The 18,941-nt window shown below is 50.7% G+C and overlaps 1 protein-coding gene across 1 annotated transcript; it reads left to right on the top strand.

Annotated features, from left to right (window-relative positions):
• Nucleotides 1–237: 237 nt before the first annotated feature.
• Nucleotides 238–17,253, top strand: LOC123345886. The gene is given in 9 exon segments (XM_044982943.1): nucleotides 238–431; nucleotides 1,030–1,590; nucleotides 6,531–6,778; nucleotides 7,926–8,243; nucleotides 8,786–8,961; nucleotides 9,768–9,871; nucleotides 10,309–10,520; nucleotides 16,227–16,375; nucleotides 16,849–17,253. Coding segments are annotated over 7 exon segments (1,455 nt in total). The 5' UTR covers nucleotides 238–431; nucleotides 1,030–1,590; nucleotides 6,531–6,687.
• Nucleotides 17,254–18,941: the final 1,688 nt, after the last annotated feature.

Here is an 18,941-nt window from a genome sequence, read left to right as displayed (position 1 = left end):
CATTTAGATGCCCCCGTGGCACTGTGTTGGGGACCCCTGGACTATAGGATCATGATGGTCCCTTCTGGCCTTAAATTCTGAGCTTTGCTTAACAACTTTCTGTTACTTCCTTTGCAGGAACGTTCCTGGGGCCTATGGACAGACTCTCACTGAGCACTGACTGATCAGATAAGTATTGTCCAGTCACTCTCCTCCTGCTCAAACAGACTTTCTAATCCCAGTCTTGGTTATCTCTGTAGGTACCATGGATTCTTTAGAGGATCTTTCTGCTCTCTCCCCTCAGGTTCAGCTCAGAGACCAGCTCATCATTTGTCCCAGGAAGTGACAATCCAGTTTATTTGACTACTGGGGATGCTGCTGCTGCCCATCGTCTGCTGGGATATCTGATTGCTAGGAAGGGATCAGGAATCTCAGAAATAGGCATGAATCAGGTGAGTGGCTTCTCTTCTGAATGGCCCCTGGGGTTTCAGGTCTGGCTGCTCTGGTCATGGTTGCAAACAAGTTTACATTGTACATCCCCTGCTCTCAGATGCTCCTGAGTTTGTCGATTTCCCAGAGCTGGGCCTTGCTCCCTCCCAGATCCTCAAAGGTATTTAGGCGTTTAAGCCAAAACCTGGAGGGATGTTTCAGTTTGATCCCAGCAGTGAGCCTGCCTAGTAGATGGAGAGGGACCCTCCAGTTGGAAGAAGGTTCTCTGGCTGTGGGCTCCTCTCTCCATGAGTAGCTGTGAGCACGGTGTGAAGCTACAGCTGGTCTTATGGTTTAAGTGTTCTCAGCCTAGGAGAGTTGTGAACGGGTATCAAACAGCGGGGTCCCAGCTAGACAGCAGGTCTTGAGGGTTGGGGGTCCTGGTATGGAAAAAGGTTATAAACCTGTCATGGTTATAACCCTGCATCTGTACAAGTAATGAGAGATCAAGAGCGGGTCTGTTTGTGAATGGGATTGATCAGGGCCAGATTAAGGCATAAACATTATTTACCCTGACTAGGGCCCTGGCTCCTGGACTGTTTTGTTTGTTTTTTGTTAAAGTTTTGATACTTGGGGAGGAAAAGACTGGAACTGTGACTTGAATGTAAGCAACACAGAAACATCTGCCTGAGTCTGCAGAGAGCCTGAGATCATTCTCTGAAATGGAGGGGAGCTGCCCCATGCATCTCAATGGAGTGTTAACCCAAAGACCTGCTGTTGTGGAGGCCCCCCCATCAAGACCACTCCAGTGAAGGACTCTGTATGTGGCAGGAGGGGAAGAATGCAGTGGGCCTAGCTCGTGCACCCCCCACCTAGTTAAAGACACCAATCCTGCGCTGTCTCCTTGCCCCCTTCATTCCCCAGCATCTTGGGAAGAAGGTGGCGCACAGACCCTGAAGTGGGAAATGTGGACTTCTGTGAACCCTGTAATGAAGGGGAGGAGCTGGGAAGAGGACGATGGGCCAGGAAGAGTGAAGGGCTTGTGTTGTTTTGTTTGGATTCTTACTTACCCTGGAAGAGGGAGGACATTTGTTGACATGGTGACTGTGAAGAGCTAAACTGAATTTACTACCTAACTGCTATGCGGAAACTGAGGAACAGGCCCACTGGATGCCAGGCCAGGTAAGGACCTCTTACAGAACCCATTCTTTGATAATTTATGGCTGTTTGGATTTTTTTTATGCACAGTTTTATGCTGCTTTGGAAGGTGGTGGTAGTGTTTTGTTACTGAAAGGTATTTGTAACTCTGATTTAATATGTGGTTATTCAGCTTTATACCACACCATACCCGTGGCATCTGAGTGCTATCCAGTGCTCTAGTGGAGTGACTAGCACCTGTCATGTGTGGTTCTGTTTTAGGATTTTGTATTGCTGCCCATTCTCCACAGTCTCTGAGAATTCTCCATGTAAACCAGACTGTTTTCCTTTGTCTCTATTCCTCTCCCCAGAAGAACAACTGCCTGTTTTGCTTTAGTGTTCTATACTGATGCTCCTTACCGGGGTATTTGGACACTCTCCATGTAAAATCAATAGCCAAGTCCCTAGGGGTCTTCATGGAGTCTCCAGCACTTTTACCTTTTGAGATAAGACCTCTATGTGGGGTAGGTTGGTTTGGCTTGTTTGAACTGGTTGGTTGGTTTGAGTTATGTTGAGTGGAATTCTTGTTACAGTGGAAAGGTGTTTTTGAAAAGCTTTTCTGCATTTCCTGAAATGTTGTTTTCCCCTTGGGTGGATGGGTGTGTGGCTGCCCTGTGTATATTAGTGAGGGCAGGTTGAAGAAGTGAACCCTGCTCTTGGGACAGAAGGTGGTAGTGGTGATTGGGCTGCTGATTACATCTTTTGGTGCCTTGAGACAGAGCCGCCTTGGGGTTGGGTCCCTGTACAGACCAGCTCTGTCCTTTTGGGGTAGAAAGTTCTGTTGTGCCTGAGCAACAAAGTTGAGTGAGATCTTATAGCTCTCTTGGGCTCAGGCAGTTAAGTACCTCGAAGACGAGTGCTCAGATCTTGAACTTGATGTGATGTCCTCTGGGATGCTAGTGTGGTGAGTAGGGAACAGGTATCGTGTACTCAGTATTCTGTGTTGCTGAGGCGGTGTAGCTGCTGGGTTTTGTGCAAGGTGCACTTCCTCGGAGCTGACGGTGTAATGCTCATGGTTGCTGCCGATTCCGCTCAGAGCAGTTGACCCGTGTTGGGGGATATTGGGGATCAGGCTGGGGGTTCTGCCCAGAGCGTGGGGGAAGCCGGGATCCTCCCCCCCGACGGAGGAGAATTCCTGCGTTGTGCGCACAGCCAATCCCAGCCAGCCGAACGCGGCAAAACCCGTGACAGAATTTAGCCAATGCCCGGCCGGCCAGCCCCCCAGCCGCTGCCTGAGCCTCGGAGCGACCTTAAATAAAATGGCCGGCCGTCACTCAGCCGCGTCAGAAGCCCGTCCCCGGCCGGCCGGCCAACCAACCAGCCGCGGCAGAACCTAGCTGCGGAGCGATCTCAGCCAATGCTAGTCGGCCCTCCGCTGCACAGCCGTGTTTCAATGACGTCACAGCCAGGGAAGCCGGGCGTTGCACGAGTGGTGCTGCCGCCCCAGCAGGGATCCCTGCTCTGCCCTCCGCAGCCAGCGGCCGCCGGTGAGTGTCGAATCCCCGGCGCCAGTGAGGAGAGGACAGTCCCAGACTCATAGATATCCAGGGTAAGGGAGGGACTGTGGGGATGGGGGGAGAAGGGCGGGGATTTAGAGACCCATCCCGGGGTGCAGGGGAAATGGGGTGGGGAGAAGGGACCGGGGGGGGGGGCGGACACGCTGCGAGGGGAGGGCTGCATCACCCCCAGTGCATACTCTGGGATGCCCCCGCCCCAGCAACTTCTGGCTCTTTTTTTTGCTTGGAGCGAGTAGTAGGATACCAGCGGTTCTCAAACTGTGGGTTGGGACCCCAAAGTGGGTTGCGACCCTGTTTTAATGGAGTGGCCAGGGCTGGTGTTAGACTTGCTGTAGCCAAAGACTTAGGTTCCAGCTTCATCCCTGGTTGGTGGGGCTCAGGTTACAGGCCACCCCCTACCTGGGTCCCCGCTCCTGGGATCGTGTAGTCATTTTTGTTGTCAGAAGGCGGCTGTGCAACGAAGTTTGAGAATCCCTTGAATACAACCATGAGCTGTGGGTGTGTGCGCACAGGCCGGGGGAGGGGCTGAGAATGCAGAGGGCAGCACAGTGTGTGTGTGTGTGTATCTATGCGTGGGGCTGGGGGGTGAGGACCAGACCATGGAGCAATGTGTTTGTGTCTGCTTCGGGGGATGGCAAGGACAGACCGCAGCGCAATGCATGTGTCTCTATGCTTGGAAGGCTGGGGGAGGATACAGACTGTGGAGCAGTGTGTGTATCAGCTTGGGGGTGGGTGGGTGTGGCGTGAGGACGCGCACCGCGGGGCAGTGTCTGTCTTGGGTGGGTGAGGACACACTGTGTGTGTGTGTGTGTGTGTGAGCTGGGGGGGGGGGGGTGAGGACACAGACCGTGTGTCTGCTTGCTGTGGGGATGAGGACAGAGACCGTGGACTCTGTCTGCCTGCCTGCCTGCTGGAGGGGGGGGGAGGTGGGAGGGGACAGACCGTGGGGCAATGTGCATATGTGTTTGCTTGGGGCAGGGAGGGAGGGCAAGGACACAGACCGTGGGCCAAACAGGACCGTATCCGTAGGATCCGCCCTATTTCTTTACTGGTTAAGTCCTGGTAGCACTGTCCAGGTCTGGTTAAGAACCCTATAATGGCTGGAATTAAAGAACTGTGAGGCCAGTTTGCTGAACTTCAGCACAAATTATTGGACCAGGCTGAGGCATTACAACAAGCTAGATCTGAGCAGAGAGAAGTTTTATCATTTGCCAAGGTGGGGATAGACCAGCTGCTGCAGCTAAGAAGCCTCCTACCATTTATGTTCCATGAGACCGGAAGATATCTGAATTCAGTGGCTTCCCCTGGCTTTGTTGGGACATCATGATAGAAGAATGGGTTAAGTCAGTGAAAGCAGGAATATGGGCGTTGAGAGGACCTGAAGAAGATCATGTAGATTTTGTGGAGAAGCATCTCAAAAGCGAGGCCAGATCCACAGTGAAGTTCACGGCAACAGCTGACAAGATAGATGTAGAAAAGAGATTTCAGCCTCTTGTAGAAGTGTATGGAGACAGCGTGCCTGTTAGAACCAGTCTCAAGGAATTCTGTGAGCAGACACAGAATCCAGGTGGGCCCATTCATGCCTGTGTATACAATCTGCAGGAGAGAATGAGCAGGGTGGAGCTCCAGGACCCAGAACGCATTCCAGACACAGATATGATCCTGAAAGAGCAGTTAGTGCTGGGACTCTGAGATGACTCCCTCTGCAGTGAAACAAAGAGGATATTTCAAGAAGAGCTGTGATAAATGAAGGGGGGTAGCTGCCTTTTGTGGACAGCCAGCCAGCCAGTTAGCTGTAAAATCCCTCTTGGGGGCTGTTCTCTACTTGCTTTACCTATAAGGGGTTAAAAGTCCCCCGGGTAAAGGAAAGGAAGTGGGCACCTGACCAAAAGAGCCAATGGGACTTCTTAAAATGGGGAAAGAAACTTTCCTTTGGTCTGTCCTTCTCTCTGGGCTGCAGGAACAGGGAGCAGCAATGCTATAAGCAGGAATGTTGTGTAAGGTTTGAACCAGGTATGAAAAATTATCTTCCATACCTAAAAGGAATCATTGGGACAGGGAATGTTTAGATAGATGTGATCAGGTTTATTTCTTTATTTTGGCTTGTGGACTCCTTTGTGCTAACTCCAGATGCCTTTGTTTGCTTGTAACCTTTAAGCTGAACCCCCAAGAAAGCTAGTTTGGGTGCTTGAATTTTGGAATTGCTCTTTTAAAATCTAGCAAAAGCCTAACTTCCAGATATAGTTTCTTCCTTTTTGTTTTTAATTTACCTTTTTTAAGAACAGAATTGGATTTTTGGTGTCATAAAAGGTTTGAGCACATGTTGGTTAATTAACTGGTGGCAGCAGATAATTTCCTTTCTTTTCTTTCTGAGCTCTTCCCCAGAGGGGGAGTGAAAGGGCTTGAGGGTACTCCACGGGGAGGAATTCCCAAATGCGCCTTCCTGGGTTCAAGGGGGTGTTTCTTTTTGGATTGGGTGGTGGCAGCATTTACCAAACCAAGGTCAAAGAGAAGCTGTAACCTTGGAAGTTTTAATACAAGCCTGGAATGGCCAGCATTAATTTTTAGAATCCTTGTGGGCCCCCACCTTCTGCACTCAAAGTGCCAGAGTGGGGATTCTGCCTTAACAGGAGCCCAGTAAGAAGTTCCATGAACTCGTGCAAGCTGCCATGACGAGGTCTCAAGAAGAAGTTCCTGTGGCAGAGAGGGGCAGTAGGGGTGGGGAGAAGTGTTGGGTGGTCACATGTGTGGGATTTGGGGCAGAGTAGAGGCAGGGATGCCTGTTGCCCCACATTTTCCCCTCCTGTGTGGGTGCCAGGATCTGTGGTCCGGGCTTGGGGCTAAGACCCCACTTCTTAAGCAGATGCGCTGCATGATACGTGCGTGTAGGAGGCAAACCAGGGACATTCTGCACATGCACAGCCAGTGTCTGCAGTGAGTGCGGTGCATTGCTAACTGTCAGGACAAGCTGTATGTGAATAACCCACCTGTCCCTGTGGGCCCCCCCCCCCTCCGACCTCCCATGTGTTTGGGTTGCAGGGCAATGATACCCCCAGCCCGCCTGTGTACTCTGGTGGGAAACACCTAGTGGATGGGCATCGCTCTTCCCTCCCTCAGTCATTTGCCAGGATGCTGCCCCCTTATGATTCTGTGCTCACTCTTTTGTGGGGAGCAGGGCAGAACTGAGGCAAGGGCTCTTTTCTCCCCCATCACAGGTGGGCAAGTCTCAGCGATTGGGTTCCGTAGCAGATGAGGTCTCTGAAGCCCTAGGGGGTGGAGGGGCCGATGGGGTTTAATCACCATGGCACAGCCTCTGGCAGGGGTTGGGCTGCTGGGCCAGGAACAAGAAACCACAAATAACCCAACCCCCCCCCCGACCTGTTCTGCTTGGTCCATCTTGGCTTTCAGATCGGCTGGAGAGTCTGGAGCAGGGCGGGGACCAGGGCCAGGACCTCCGCCCCGGCTTGGCTTGGCGGCTGCTGAATTGGACCCAGACAGATAAAGAGCTGACCCCAGCCCAACACCTGCAGCAGCATCTGTAGCCTGAGTGTCGCTGAGAGAGACAATGGAGCCAACAACTGGACCTGCTGAGAGTGAAGTGCCGCTGCAGGAGAGAGTTAACGGCAATGGACACCTGAAGACTGGAGGGAAGCCAGGTAATGGGGCGTCGCTGCCTGGGAACAGGCTGGAGAGAGACCCTGAGGCTGCCCCACATGGGGCCATGTTCTCAGTGGAAGCAGCCACTGCCCAGCAACCCCCCATCTGTGGGCAGCAGGGACTGGATCTCCCCGAGGGGCTCTCAGGGCACCGATCCCGGCTCACAGCTGCTGTCGTGTGCACACAGCGGTGGCCGTGGGGCTGGGCAGGGGCCTTTTGGGCTGGGTGCGTCAGATCCGCTTTGACAGCCCTGGCCCAGCTCTGCCTGGTTCCTTCTTCCCCCTTCTGCTGTGTGTGGCCAGTGCTGGTCCTTGTCTCTGTGCCCCTGAGCTCACCAGGCCCCGTGACAGCCTGGCTGGGGGTGCCAGGGAGGGCTCTGGGCTGAGGGGAAGGAGGGACTGTTCTGCCAGCCCCAGCCTGCCTGAGCCTCCAGGCTCCTCTCCCAGAGCGTCTGACAGGTGGCGCCATTGACAGAACAGGGCATGTTCTAGGGCAGGCCTGCACAACATGTGGCCTGTGGGGGGTGAGTGGGCGGGCATTGGCGGGGGGGGGTGGGGGGCAGGTGAGCCGGTGTTGGTGGAGTGGGGCTGAGAAGACGAGCTGCGAGTTGGTGGCTGACCTGTTCTACTGATCTGGTCTGGCTCCCATCCCCTCTCCAAGCGTTGCAGCTGTCTGGAGGTGCTGCCTTCCACGCCTTCCTCAGTCCCACCTCGTTCCTTCAACAGGACAATTGATTACGAAGTGGGGGGAAGATCTTATTCTACTTTTAGCAAAAAGACATTTTTCTTTTACCTTAATTATACTACCTTAGGGGCCCCCTATAACATATTACCAAGGTTCAATACCGCTGTTTTGGTGGAGCAGCGCTGGGGAAGGAGGGTTTGTTTCTGCGGGGCCGACAGCGCTGGGAGCGGGAGTATTTCGGGGTGGCTGGGTGTCGCTGGGGGGGATGTTGTGTTTCGGGAGGGCTTGGCACAGAGGGGGGTCGGCGGGGCGGTGGGGGTTGGCCCTCAGCTGTTTTCTTTGGAGTAATATGGCCCTCACTGCTTTACGAGTTGTGTAGGCCTGTTCTAGGGCAGCTCTAGCCCTGGTGCTGTCGGTGAGACGTGTCCTCGTGGCCCGGCCTGACGGGTCTTTGTGTTTCAGAACCTCATTGTAACTACAGGAGATGTAATTACTACCATAAATGTACAGTTGTGCTCGCAGTTGCCCTTCCAGTTGTGTCCTTATGTCTCATCATCGCTGTTATTGACCTGGCAGGTGAGTTCTCAGCCCTCCCTCCCTCCCTCCCACCCCCCTCTCTGCGCATCCCATTCCCCCTGGAGCCACCACAGTCACAGTCTCTCCTCCCGGCCTGTCTGGCTTCTGCCCCTGGGACAGAGGATTCCGGGGGGATGTTCCTCCATGACCCTCCTCCTGCTCCCCCCAGACCCCGGCACCTGGGCACTCTCTGTGTCGGACGATCTGACTGACATTAGCTCCCCCCAGCCCAGCTCTGAGCACTTTGGGCCCGAGTCACTGTTGCCGGGCCCCAGGCACAGTCGCTGGTACCCCCGTGCAGAGTGGGGGTGATTGACAGGAGAAGGTGCAGGGCAGCGATGAGCTGGGCCCTCTGCCTGCAGCGTGTCGCCCTGAGGTACCGGCCTGGCCTTCCTGCATCCACGGGTCGTGCCCAGGGCCGGGCTGGCAGGTGCTGGCATGTCACTGAAATGAGCTGTAGAACGCAGCACAGACCCCCTCTGCATGTCCCTGCCCATCCCCTGCTCTAACACTGAGGTTGGGCCTGGTTCAATGTGCTTTGAAGCATGAGCTGTTTGTCAGCTCCATCCCTATTGAACGTGAACCCGAGACAGCAGCCCAGTGAGACTGGGTCAAGTAACCTCTTTCGGGGGCTGGATTCCCAGCATCTGCCAGGGGAGTGTCAGAAGCCTGGGGTGCTGGGGCTCATCTCTCCCCATAGACTGGCAGGTCCCCTCTTACGACATTTGTTATGTTCCCATTTTCAGTGTTGCGATCTAGGTGTCCTCCAGCTGCCCTGGGCCCCTGCTGCCCGGATGGCTGGGTCGGATACCGAGGGAAATGCTACTATTTCTCAGAGGCCGAAGGGAACTGGAACAACAGCCAGAGCAACTGCTCCTCCCTTGGTGCCTCCCTGGCTGGGATCGACACCCTGCAGGACCTGGTGAGAGAATCTCATTGCAATGGCCTGGTCTTGGCTCAGCGCTGGCTGCTGCAGTACGACCTGGGCTGTGCTCCTGTGGGGTGAGGAGCAGCTCTGAGCCCTCTCGTGCTGGGAGGACGGAGTGAATGGACTTCCAGCCACTGAATGCCAGGCCTGGTTGGACCTGTGGCTCTAGTGTCAGTCTGTGACTGTGGGGCTCATCCCCTGTCAGCCTTCCCAATAGGCCACTGTCCCTCTCTAGGGCTGGGCTGGCTCAGGTGTCTCCTGGGCTGCATGGGACTGGAGAGGGGGGTCGAGATCCCAGCTCAACTTGAAGAGCCAGTGCTCCAGGGCAGCCAGCTGAGGATGGGGGAGGCTCCTGTTAGCCCTGGCCCCTTCTGACTGGGGGGGGGGGGGGCTCTTCTCTCATCCCTGGCCCCTCCCAGCATCTCCTATTGAGATCAGCTGGGCTCTTTCCTGCCTCTTCCCCTGCGATGGTGAGGGGAGCTCAGCTGCTCTGTAAGGAGAGGCTTTCACACAGAACGTGGCCTTGCCCTCCCCTCCCCCTAGCCCCCCATGCGGCTTAGACCCAGCAGCACCCAAGAGCTGCCCCAGCCCAGGGCAGATTGGGGTGAGGGGGAGCTGGGTTTGGGGTGGGAGGGTTAATACTGAATTACCCAGAGCTGGGCAAGAGGGAGGAGAAAATCCCCAGCCACCCCCTGGAAACACTCAGAGCCCTTCTGTGTACACCTGGGATTCCCTGCCCAGAGCCTGGGGGAGCAGCAGGGTCGGGGCTCTGACACCACCTCTCCCTTCGCTGTTTTTAGGCTTTCCTGCTGCGCTATAAAGGCAAACCCCACCACTGGGTCGGCCTCCGGAGGGACCCGGGGCAGCCCTGGAAATGGGTCAATGGCACCGAATTCAACCACCTGTGAGTCTTTTTGACCCAGCTCTTCTGTGCGGCGTTACTGCTGCTCCTTATGCTGCTACTCACCTGGAATCTCCCCCTGGGGAAGACTGGGTGGGTTGGGCCTACAGGGGCCCATCCAGACCCAGCTGCATGTGCGGGGGGAGCAGGAACTGGGGTTAAAATACCCACCCAGCATAAAGGCTCCATGGAGGCCAGTTGATCTTAGAACCTCTCCTGGCCCTGCCACCCACTGCCCCCCCGCTGGGGGTGGGGCCTGTGGCTGGTGCAGGAGGGGGAATCGTGGGGGGGGGGGGGCTGTGGCTGGTGCAGGAGGGGGAATCGTGAGGGGCTGTGAGTGCAGCAGCTCCCTGCACTGTGCAAGTGTCTCCCCTGGTCTGTGACTGACGGGAAACACCCAACTCCTACCTGACACCAGCTCCCTGGTTTCTGTCTTGCAGGTTTGTGATAACAGCAGATGGTGACTGCGCGTATCTGAATGATGAGAATAGGGTCAGCAGCTTGCGATGCACCAGTGAGAGACACTGGATCTGCAGCAAACCTGATGCGTTTACAGAGGCAAAGGAGGCGGCAGTGGAAGGGGGCTCATAACAATAGTCTATCAAAATTAGCCCTGGAAAAGCCTGTTCACTCCCTTCCAGGAGCTCATTGGGTTGGAAGTGGCAGGGAGGGGGTAGGTGTGACACTGGCAGACCAGGTACCAGCTCATGCCAAAGTTCCCATGTCTCAGTAAGACGCTGACAAATACTCAGCTGGGGTCAGGCTGGCTCACCTGTGTGTTAAAATAGGTATTAGCATTATATCACTGAGACTTGCACTGTTTCAATATTGTAACTTCTGTTTACTGTGCTATCCACTACACTTGTCTATATTGTAACTTCTGTTCACTGTTTGCCATATTGTAATTCAAATCCCATTTTAAAACGCTCACTCCATTTTGTAAAAGCTTCCTCCAATCTTCCTTTTTGCAAACCCTGCTGTAATCTTATTAGTTTAGGTTAGATGTGTGACTGAGGTACGTATGGATGATGGAATCAACCTCCAGCTCCAGCCTGTCCTGATGAAATAGAGTTCAAGCCCCACCTGCTGAAGATGCAGACAAGAGCCCTAACAAAGTGAGAAGAGTCCACCCTAAGAAGAAAAGAACAAAGGTCCAATAGAATGAAGATCAAAGCCAGGTCCCAGGCTGAAAGTCACACCTGCAATTGACGGGTGATCAATCACCAAACCCAGAGGCAGCCTGACACAGCAAGACCTATAGACTCTGGATTCAAACTCAAGCCTACAAAAAGGATGGGCGAGATGAAAGACTTTGGAGAGTAACATTCTGCTGCCAACATGGAAGGGCATCGGTGCAGGCCCAACAGAGACCCAGCTCGTCCTTGTGCCCGGCTTTGCTGGCCAGTTACCGCCACAAGCTACAAACTCCAAGCTATGTTCAGGACTGGTAACTATACGGCAGCTACAGAACATCCAATGGGAGGGGTGGGTGGGTAGGTATTAGGTATAATGTGTGTATAAGAATTAAAATATTAGTTATTGATCATAAATCAAATGATCATAATAAATCTGTCTTGCCCCCTGAAAAGATCCTTTGTAGTTTTGTCTGTACAACATCTGAGACAAACTGACAGCCTGCAGGTCTCTTGAAAGAAGGGTCACAGCCAGCCTGGCTGTAAAGCACTGCAAGGATTTCAGGTGACCAGGACTTAGACAGGAGACTCGCTTGGTAAATAAGTCCAGGCTCTAGAACACGTCATGACTATTTTATATGTAACTGTTTGTTTCCAACACTTCTGCTTGACTCTTGGCTTTGTCGAACTGAGGCGTGATTCCGCTATGAGCATAGGTCAGTGCTGTGTGTTAAGCGGAGCAGTGATCTGAATCGGAACTGGTAAGTGTGTGTGAAGGTGGGAGGGGCCAGGGGAGTGTTACTGGTTCTCTGGAAGCAGCAGCTCTGTGACTACTGCCAGTGTCTGGGGACTGCCCTCAAGCCCTCTGAGCATCTGAGGGGCATATTGCTAACTGCAAACCCAGCAGCGAGCGTGTGTGGGCAGTGGAGTTGGGGAGCTGACCCCCAGCAGGCACAGACAAGGCTCCCTCAGGCAAAGAGCAGGTGCTGGTGAGGTGCCTCCCAGCCCTGGGTACCCCGGGAAGCAGCCCAGGGTAGTAACTACTGCAGGTTTGGGGCAGTTATAAATTACACCCCAAGGCCCCAGCCCAGTGAGAAGGACCGAGGGGAGGGACTGTGACTGCGAGGGGCACCTGAGTCCCAGCACCTCCCAGGGCTCTGCTCTGCCCCTGGCTTAGAGCTCTGCCTAAAGCCCAATCCTGCCCTGTGAGACTAAACCCAGGATGCTGCACATTACAGAGACACCAATGTGGATCCTCAGACCCAACTGTTTATATCACGGCAGCTTCTTTCTGGCAGATCCATCTGAACTCAGCACCACACGTCTCAGCCTGAATCCGGCTGCCTCTTATCCAGCCACAGCTGTTCCCTTCAGCAGAGCCTGAGACTTGAAAGCTGCAGAATTAGAGAGTCAGTGTCATTGTGGTTCTCTTTAACAAGGAAAGGCCCATAGGGGGAAGAAAGATAACACCTCTCTCTAATGGGAAGCTTGGCTCTGGTGTTGTCCTTCATCTTTGTAACTTTCCTACAGAGCTTCAGGTGAGAAGCAGCCCAGGAGGTGAGCTGAGCTAGGGGGTCTCTGGCAAGGAATGAACTAGGCTGAAACTCATGGGTCAGTGACCTGGTGCTTTTTTGTTGGAAGTGGCTGTAGGAATATTAAAGAAGGTTTATATTAGATATGGTTTGTTTATATATATATATATATATATATATATATATAGATTTATTGTTAGAAATAATTTTTTTGAGACTTTACCATTAAAAGGTTTACGTTAGAAATAAATGTGATTCCCAAGATTTAGCCTCTAACCTGCAAGCCACCAGCTGTGTCTGTGTGAAGCCTGCTCAAAGAGATACTTTGTATAAAACTTGTTAAACGTCAATTGACTCTAAGTGCCTGTTCTCTAAGTGAAACTTTGTAGTGGCTACTTTACTTTGTAACGGCAGCTGTAAGCTGTTAATTGGTTAATTGACTCAGCACACGAGCTGTCAATTGACCCTATCCCTCAGGCAAAACTGTATAATTACTACTTTGTAACCACCGCCCATAAGCCAAAACAGTGGATATTATAGTATATAAATAAAGACCCCCCAACCTCTGTAAATTCATTTTCATCTCACTTTATTTTTTTTAATGTTAAAAGACAGGGAGTCTCACATAAATTGGTAACATCCCAAAAGGTAAAGAGACAGTGAAATAGATGTGATTAAGATAAAGAGTGTATGTGAATGAGTGCCTAGTTTAAATAATGAATGAATGGTTAGGGAGTTACCAGCCTGAAGAATTCAGTGTCGGGCCGAAGAAGGTGTCAAGTGGAATCAACCAGATGACCCCGGGCGGGCGAACTGGAATCCACCCCAGCACCTCAAAGTAAGAAAAAAACACACATCTGACAGCATGGAGCCAGCCACCTGCTGATTGATTTAGCAACAGCAGAATGAAGCAACTCTCATGGACTGACATAGGAATAAATTCCTATAAAACTGGACTCTGAAGACTAAGGACTTTGAGTCTACGGTTCTGCTGCCAGCCTCCAGGAGCATCAGGTGCACCTGACCCGGACTCGGCTCCACTCTTGTGTACAAGATACCTGGCCAGTATTCTGTCACAAGCAACTTTAGGCTGGTAACTATAATATCTATACAGAACTTGTATGAATGATTGTGTGAATGGAGATATATATATATATATATATCATAGGAATAAGTAGCCAAACAACATTGTTTTGTTATCTTTTGTTTTGTTATGGTATTTACAATAAATGTGAAATGTCTTGTCCCCTTTAATAAGATCCTGCTAGTTTTTTTTATTGGTATAACATTTTGGTGGAGAACAGCGAAAGGGGGATTATTGGTATTTTTACCTCACTTATTGTAAACCAATCTGTGTGCACACAACCAGCTCTACAGAGCACAGTTCTATTCTTGGTTAACCAAAACCTGCTGGCCTCTGGATAGGTAGCAGGAAAAGAAAAATCAGGGGCAACAAGAGGGTCCCAGGGACCAGACAGTGCTGCTCGCTGAACAAAATTAAAAATGTTTAAGAAAAGGCAAGGAAAAACAGTCCCAGAGGAAGAAATGAAGTCAAAAGTAGCTTCTACTTCACCTTTTATTAAAGAGACAATGCCTTTTCAACAAATCCTTCAAAGATATAGGCACAGTCCTTGGACTGAAGAAGCCCTTGCAGATATCTGCACCATTTCGGACCTAGAGGATAGATTGGCCCAATATGCAAACCCCTAACTGCGGCAAAAAGAGACACCGCAAGGAATCTGGCTGCTATGGGAGGCTTGTAATAGCTACTATGGGAGGCTTGTAATAACAGCTACCTCCGCCTAACAGCCTTTAAAGAGGAGAAAATATTTTTAACAGAAAAAATATCCCAATTAGGAAAAGGGGTGGAAAATTGGAAAGTGATGGCAACAAATTCTCACAACCAAATGGAAATAATAAAACAAGCGTTACAGGAAAGTAAAAGTAAAGAACGATTCCTGACGGACCAAATTACAGCCCTCACAGAATTAGAAAAAGAAAATCAGGCTTTGATCAAAAAAAACCCAAATCCTACAGGGCATGGTTAAGAAATTAACATTAGAACAGGGCAAAGCCTCGGGAAGCCATACCCACTGCGATTCTATTAAGCAGTTGAAACACAAATTCGGTTTTGCGACCCGCCAAGTAGCAGCTGTCACATTAGGAGAATGGAACCCAACCGAATGTAAAATACAATCGGATTGGGACACAGATATTTGGGACCCCTGGGAAATTGGACAGAGAGATATCTGGCATGACCCACAAGAGGGTGTTGTGGCTCTGGTGGCAGCCATAGAACGGCACACTGTGACCACCCCAGTAGACAGTGGGGGGAATCAACAGGTCACTATCGTTCCAGCATCAGCCTCAGACTTAAAAGCAATGGCTGATCATTTGGGAACACTAAATAGAGAAACCTTCTCCCGATGGTGTACCAATGCCATCCTGTTGGCAGGGAGAGAAGCACTCAACACTCAGGAAATTTATTGCCTCATGGGCATATGTGTGGCACCAGAAATACGAGCAGCCCTGGACCGCATAAGAATTGGTGCTGATGATAGTGGGCTAGCCCTAATGGCCACCTTTGGAGAACAGACAGGCAGGTGCAATTTTATTGCTCAAGCCGTGGCTTCTACTCAGGACACTAATGAAGATCCTGAAAATTCTCTCACCTGGTGGGCCCTAATGCAGATTATTAGGATTTAGATTTAATCCCCTTCTCCGTACCATCTCTCAGGGACTGCACTGCCTCACTACTTCCCTATTATTCAGGCAAGCTTGCAGTCTGGCAGGATGGGCACCGTGCCACCTTAAGAGAATTAAAAGGGATAGTACAACAAATAACTACCCACGCCAGACCCAAACCCAATATTAAAAAGGAAAGGGTGGCGTATGTGGCGGCAATGGAGCCAACAGTCACCTACTCAAATGAAAGTGGAACAAAGGGATTTGCAGGATCCCGTGGAGGGCACTCAAAAGTTAAATTCAGGGGAAGAGGGAATAACCAGTCTAGGGGTCAGCTGTATCCAGACCTTCAAAGATCTCAGTCAGCCGAAAGCAGTAATCAGCCGGAGAAACCCGGTGTTGATGTGCACCGCATGGCATGGAGGCTATTATTACAGATGGGAGGAGATAGACAAAAATGGGATAAGACCCCCTTGGCTGATATTATGACAGAGATTCTTAGATTGCAGGACCAGTGAGGAGGCATATCAGAGGTAACCACCCCACGTGCTCCTTTAGAATATCAGGAATACTCCTAGGGAAGCCCACTGGACGTGGAACCCCCACTTGGCATAGGAGCCCAACAGTGGAGGTTTATAGGAGAATTAACCTGGGATCCAGGAGGAAGACCCTATATCTACATCCAGCAGGGAAATCAAGCTCCTATGATGGCTCTAATTGATACTGGAGCTTCCGTCTCTCTAATTAAAACCGCTCCTCTGGCAGGAACAAAAGGGCAAAATATGATATTACACTCATTTCAGGGAAAACCCAGCACCGGACAAGAAGGGGTGCAGGTACCATTCTCTGTACAAGGTTTCCACATCACTGGGAATCTGATTCAAACAAAACATATGACAGATGCCGTGATCCTGGGCACGGACTGGTTGTTCAAAAATAACATTATTATTGATCTCCCCAGAAGCACTCTATGGAGACTGGAAACCCTTCCCCCTTATCTCCCTACAGCAAGCCATGATAAGTTTGTCAGTAACAGAAGTGATAAACTAGTTGCTGTGCTCACGGCAGAACAACAGGAGAAGTGGCGTCTTAAATTCCCCACGGTCTGGACCCAGAAGAAAACAGATTGTGGTAGAATTAACTCTTGTGTTAAAATTGTAGGTGAACTGGTGTCCCCACAGAAGCAATATCAGTATCCCAGGGAAGCAGAGACACAGCTCGTCCAAATCATTCAGGACCTGGAAGAGCAGGGAGTAATTAGAAAAACTAACTCCCCTTATAACTCCCCTGTCTGACCAGTCATGAAGGCAGATGGGCAATCCTGGAGACTAACCATTGACTATAGGAGAATCAACAAAGGAAGAATCCGAAGAAGTGGGTATTCACCCACGAAAGCTCATGCTGCAAAACGTCTGTTAGTCTATAAGGTGCCACAGGATTCTTTGCTGCTTTTACAGAACCAGACTAACACGGCTACCCCTCTGATACTCAACAAAGGAAGTATACCCTGGCCCCCATCGTGGCAGATGTGACACAGGTCATCCAAAAGGTGCAAGCCACCTCCAGGTATTTTTCAGTTATAGATCTGGGTAACTGTTTCTTTGCCATTCCATTCCATCCTGATTCACAGGACCGGTTTGCCTTCACCATCAGAGACCAGCAGTACACATTTCAGCGCCTACCCCAAGGATTCCAAGACTCTCCAGCTATCGCCCACAAACATGTGGTAGATATGCTGGACCAGTTAAGTCCTTCTGACCGACCACTTGTCTATTCCTATGTGGATGATATTTTGGTTTTTGGCCAGCTCGAGACACAGGTGCAAAGACTTACAGAGGACGTCCTTGCACTGATCCAGGACACCGGCTTCAAGAGGAACAATTGGAAAGCCGCAGACGGGAAAGAGATAGCATATGGAGATGGATTTGTGCCTGGGTTACCTCTCATCCCAACCAGTTTAAAATCAAACATGTCAAGGCACATGGAAAAGGCTCCACAGCTGAAACAGTATGGAATAACCATGCTGATGCCATAGCCAGAGATTATGAAGGGATAGCAGCGGTGACCCGAAGGCAGAAAAAGAAGGTATTAGAAGCAGTCCGCATCCCAGGAAGAATTGAAAGGCAGGAACTGGTGAACATAGCTCATCAGTTCATGCATGAAGGAGTGGAAGGAACGCTGGGAAGGTTAAAGCAAGTGGCAGAATAGAAGGGGATGAGAGATGATGTGGATACATGGGTCAAAAATTGTATACAGTGTGCCAAAGATAAAGCTCGTCCTCCACACCAGCCTCAGATGCTGCATCAAAGAAGTCTGGGACCCTGGCATAGAATCCAAATTGACTTCATTGATAAATTGCCAAGGAGTCAAGAAGGATTTCGATATCTACTTGTAATCATAGATTCCTTTTCAGGTTGGGTGGAAGCTTTCCCTACTAGGAACAACAGCGCCCGCACAGCTGCTAAGAAACTATTCTCTGAAGTAGTTTGCAGATATGGGACTCCCGAGATCATTGACTCGGGCAACGGGGGATCTTTTGTGGGAGACATATTTACTCTACTACTTAAAGCCTTAGGAATTTCACACAAACTCCATGTCCCATACAGACCACAGTCTTCTGGACAAGTAGAGAGAATGAACCACACTATTAAAGAAGTCCTTAGGAAAGTTGTAGACAACACCGGTAAGAATTGGCCGGAAAAACTGCCGCTAATATTAGCAGCCATTCGCAGCAGTAACAGGCTGAGAACTAAAATCCAGCCATACCAGATCCTCTTCGGACAGGCAATGAGGTTAGTCATCAACCCAGAACAAGTAGCAGAACCAGAGACTACAACTCATGAGCACTGGCAGTGGTTAAAACAGTTGCAGGAAGACAAAGCCACCCTGCAGCATAGAATAAGACAAGCCATTGAGCTCATGAATACAAAAATGGATCAAAATAAAACCGGGGATTCCCTACTGTTGGAACCAGGGGATCAGGTAATGTATTTGAAGTTGGGCAAAAGGGATCACACACTGGAGTCGAAATGGACCGGTCCCTACTCCATAGTGGACCGCCTCAGCCCTCTCATCTACCGCATAGACAAAAATGGTAAATTAAAGTGGGTCCATGTTTCACAAATGAAGTTGTTTGCATAAACTAATTTTATTCTGTTAACTATATTTCCAAATACAACACCTCCCATGGACGTGGTGTATTTTCGTTCCTGCAGGACTATCAGACGTGAAATGCGGCTGCTGAGACTGCCAGTTCTAACCTTGTCTCCGCTTTTCTTAAAAGGATGGTAAAAGATCAGACGGAACGATGCCTCGCAAACAATGGGACACAGAGCCATGGCAGTTCCTGGTCTGGATCACAACATTGGCCCTAATCTCGATGATAAAGACACAGCCTGTCCCCAAAGGAAAAATGCACAAATCTCCACCAATCCCTAACAATGATAGCCATGATTCAACATACCTGGAACAAGGTAAAACAATCCTCAACGCGTTGCTGACACACAGCAACTCACACATATACAACATTCCATGGCCCCCAGTACAACAACCAGATATTCACCTAAGATGGATCGATTTAAAAACTAATTTAACAATAACACCCTTAGGGGAAACTCATGTATATGTTGGGGATGGGGAACTGGGACTGCAAGCAAACATCTCAGTCCCCATAGGACGGGAAAAACATTGGATGGTAGGGGTGCGCATGGAAGGATATGCAGG

The sequence above is a fragment of the Mauremys mutica genome, chromosome 12 (genome assembly GCF_020497125.1).
Source record: "Mauremys mutica isolate MM-2020 ecotype Southern chromosome 12, ASM2049712v1, whole genome shotgun sequence".
Taxonomy (NCBI): Eukaryota; Metazoa; Chordata; order Testudines; family Geoemydidae; genus Mauremys; species Mauremys mutica.
This window is presented reverse-complemented; position numbering and strand designations above follow the sequence as displayed.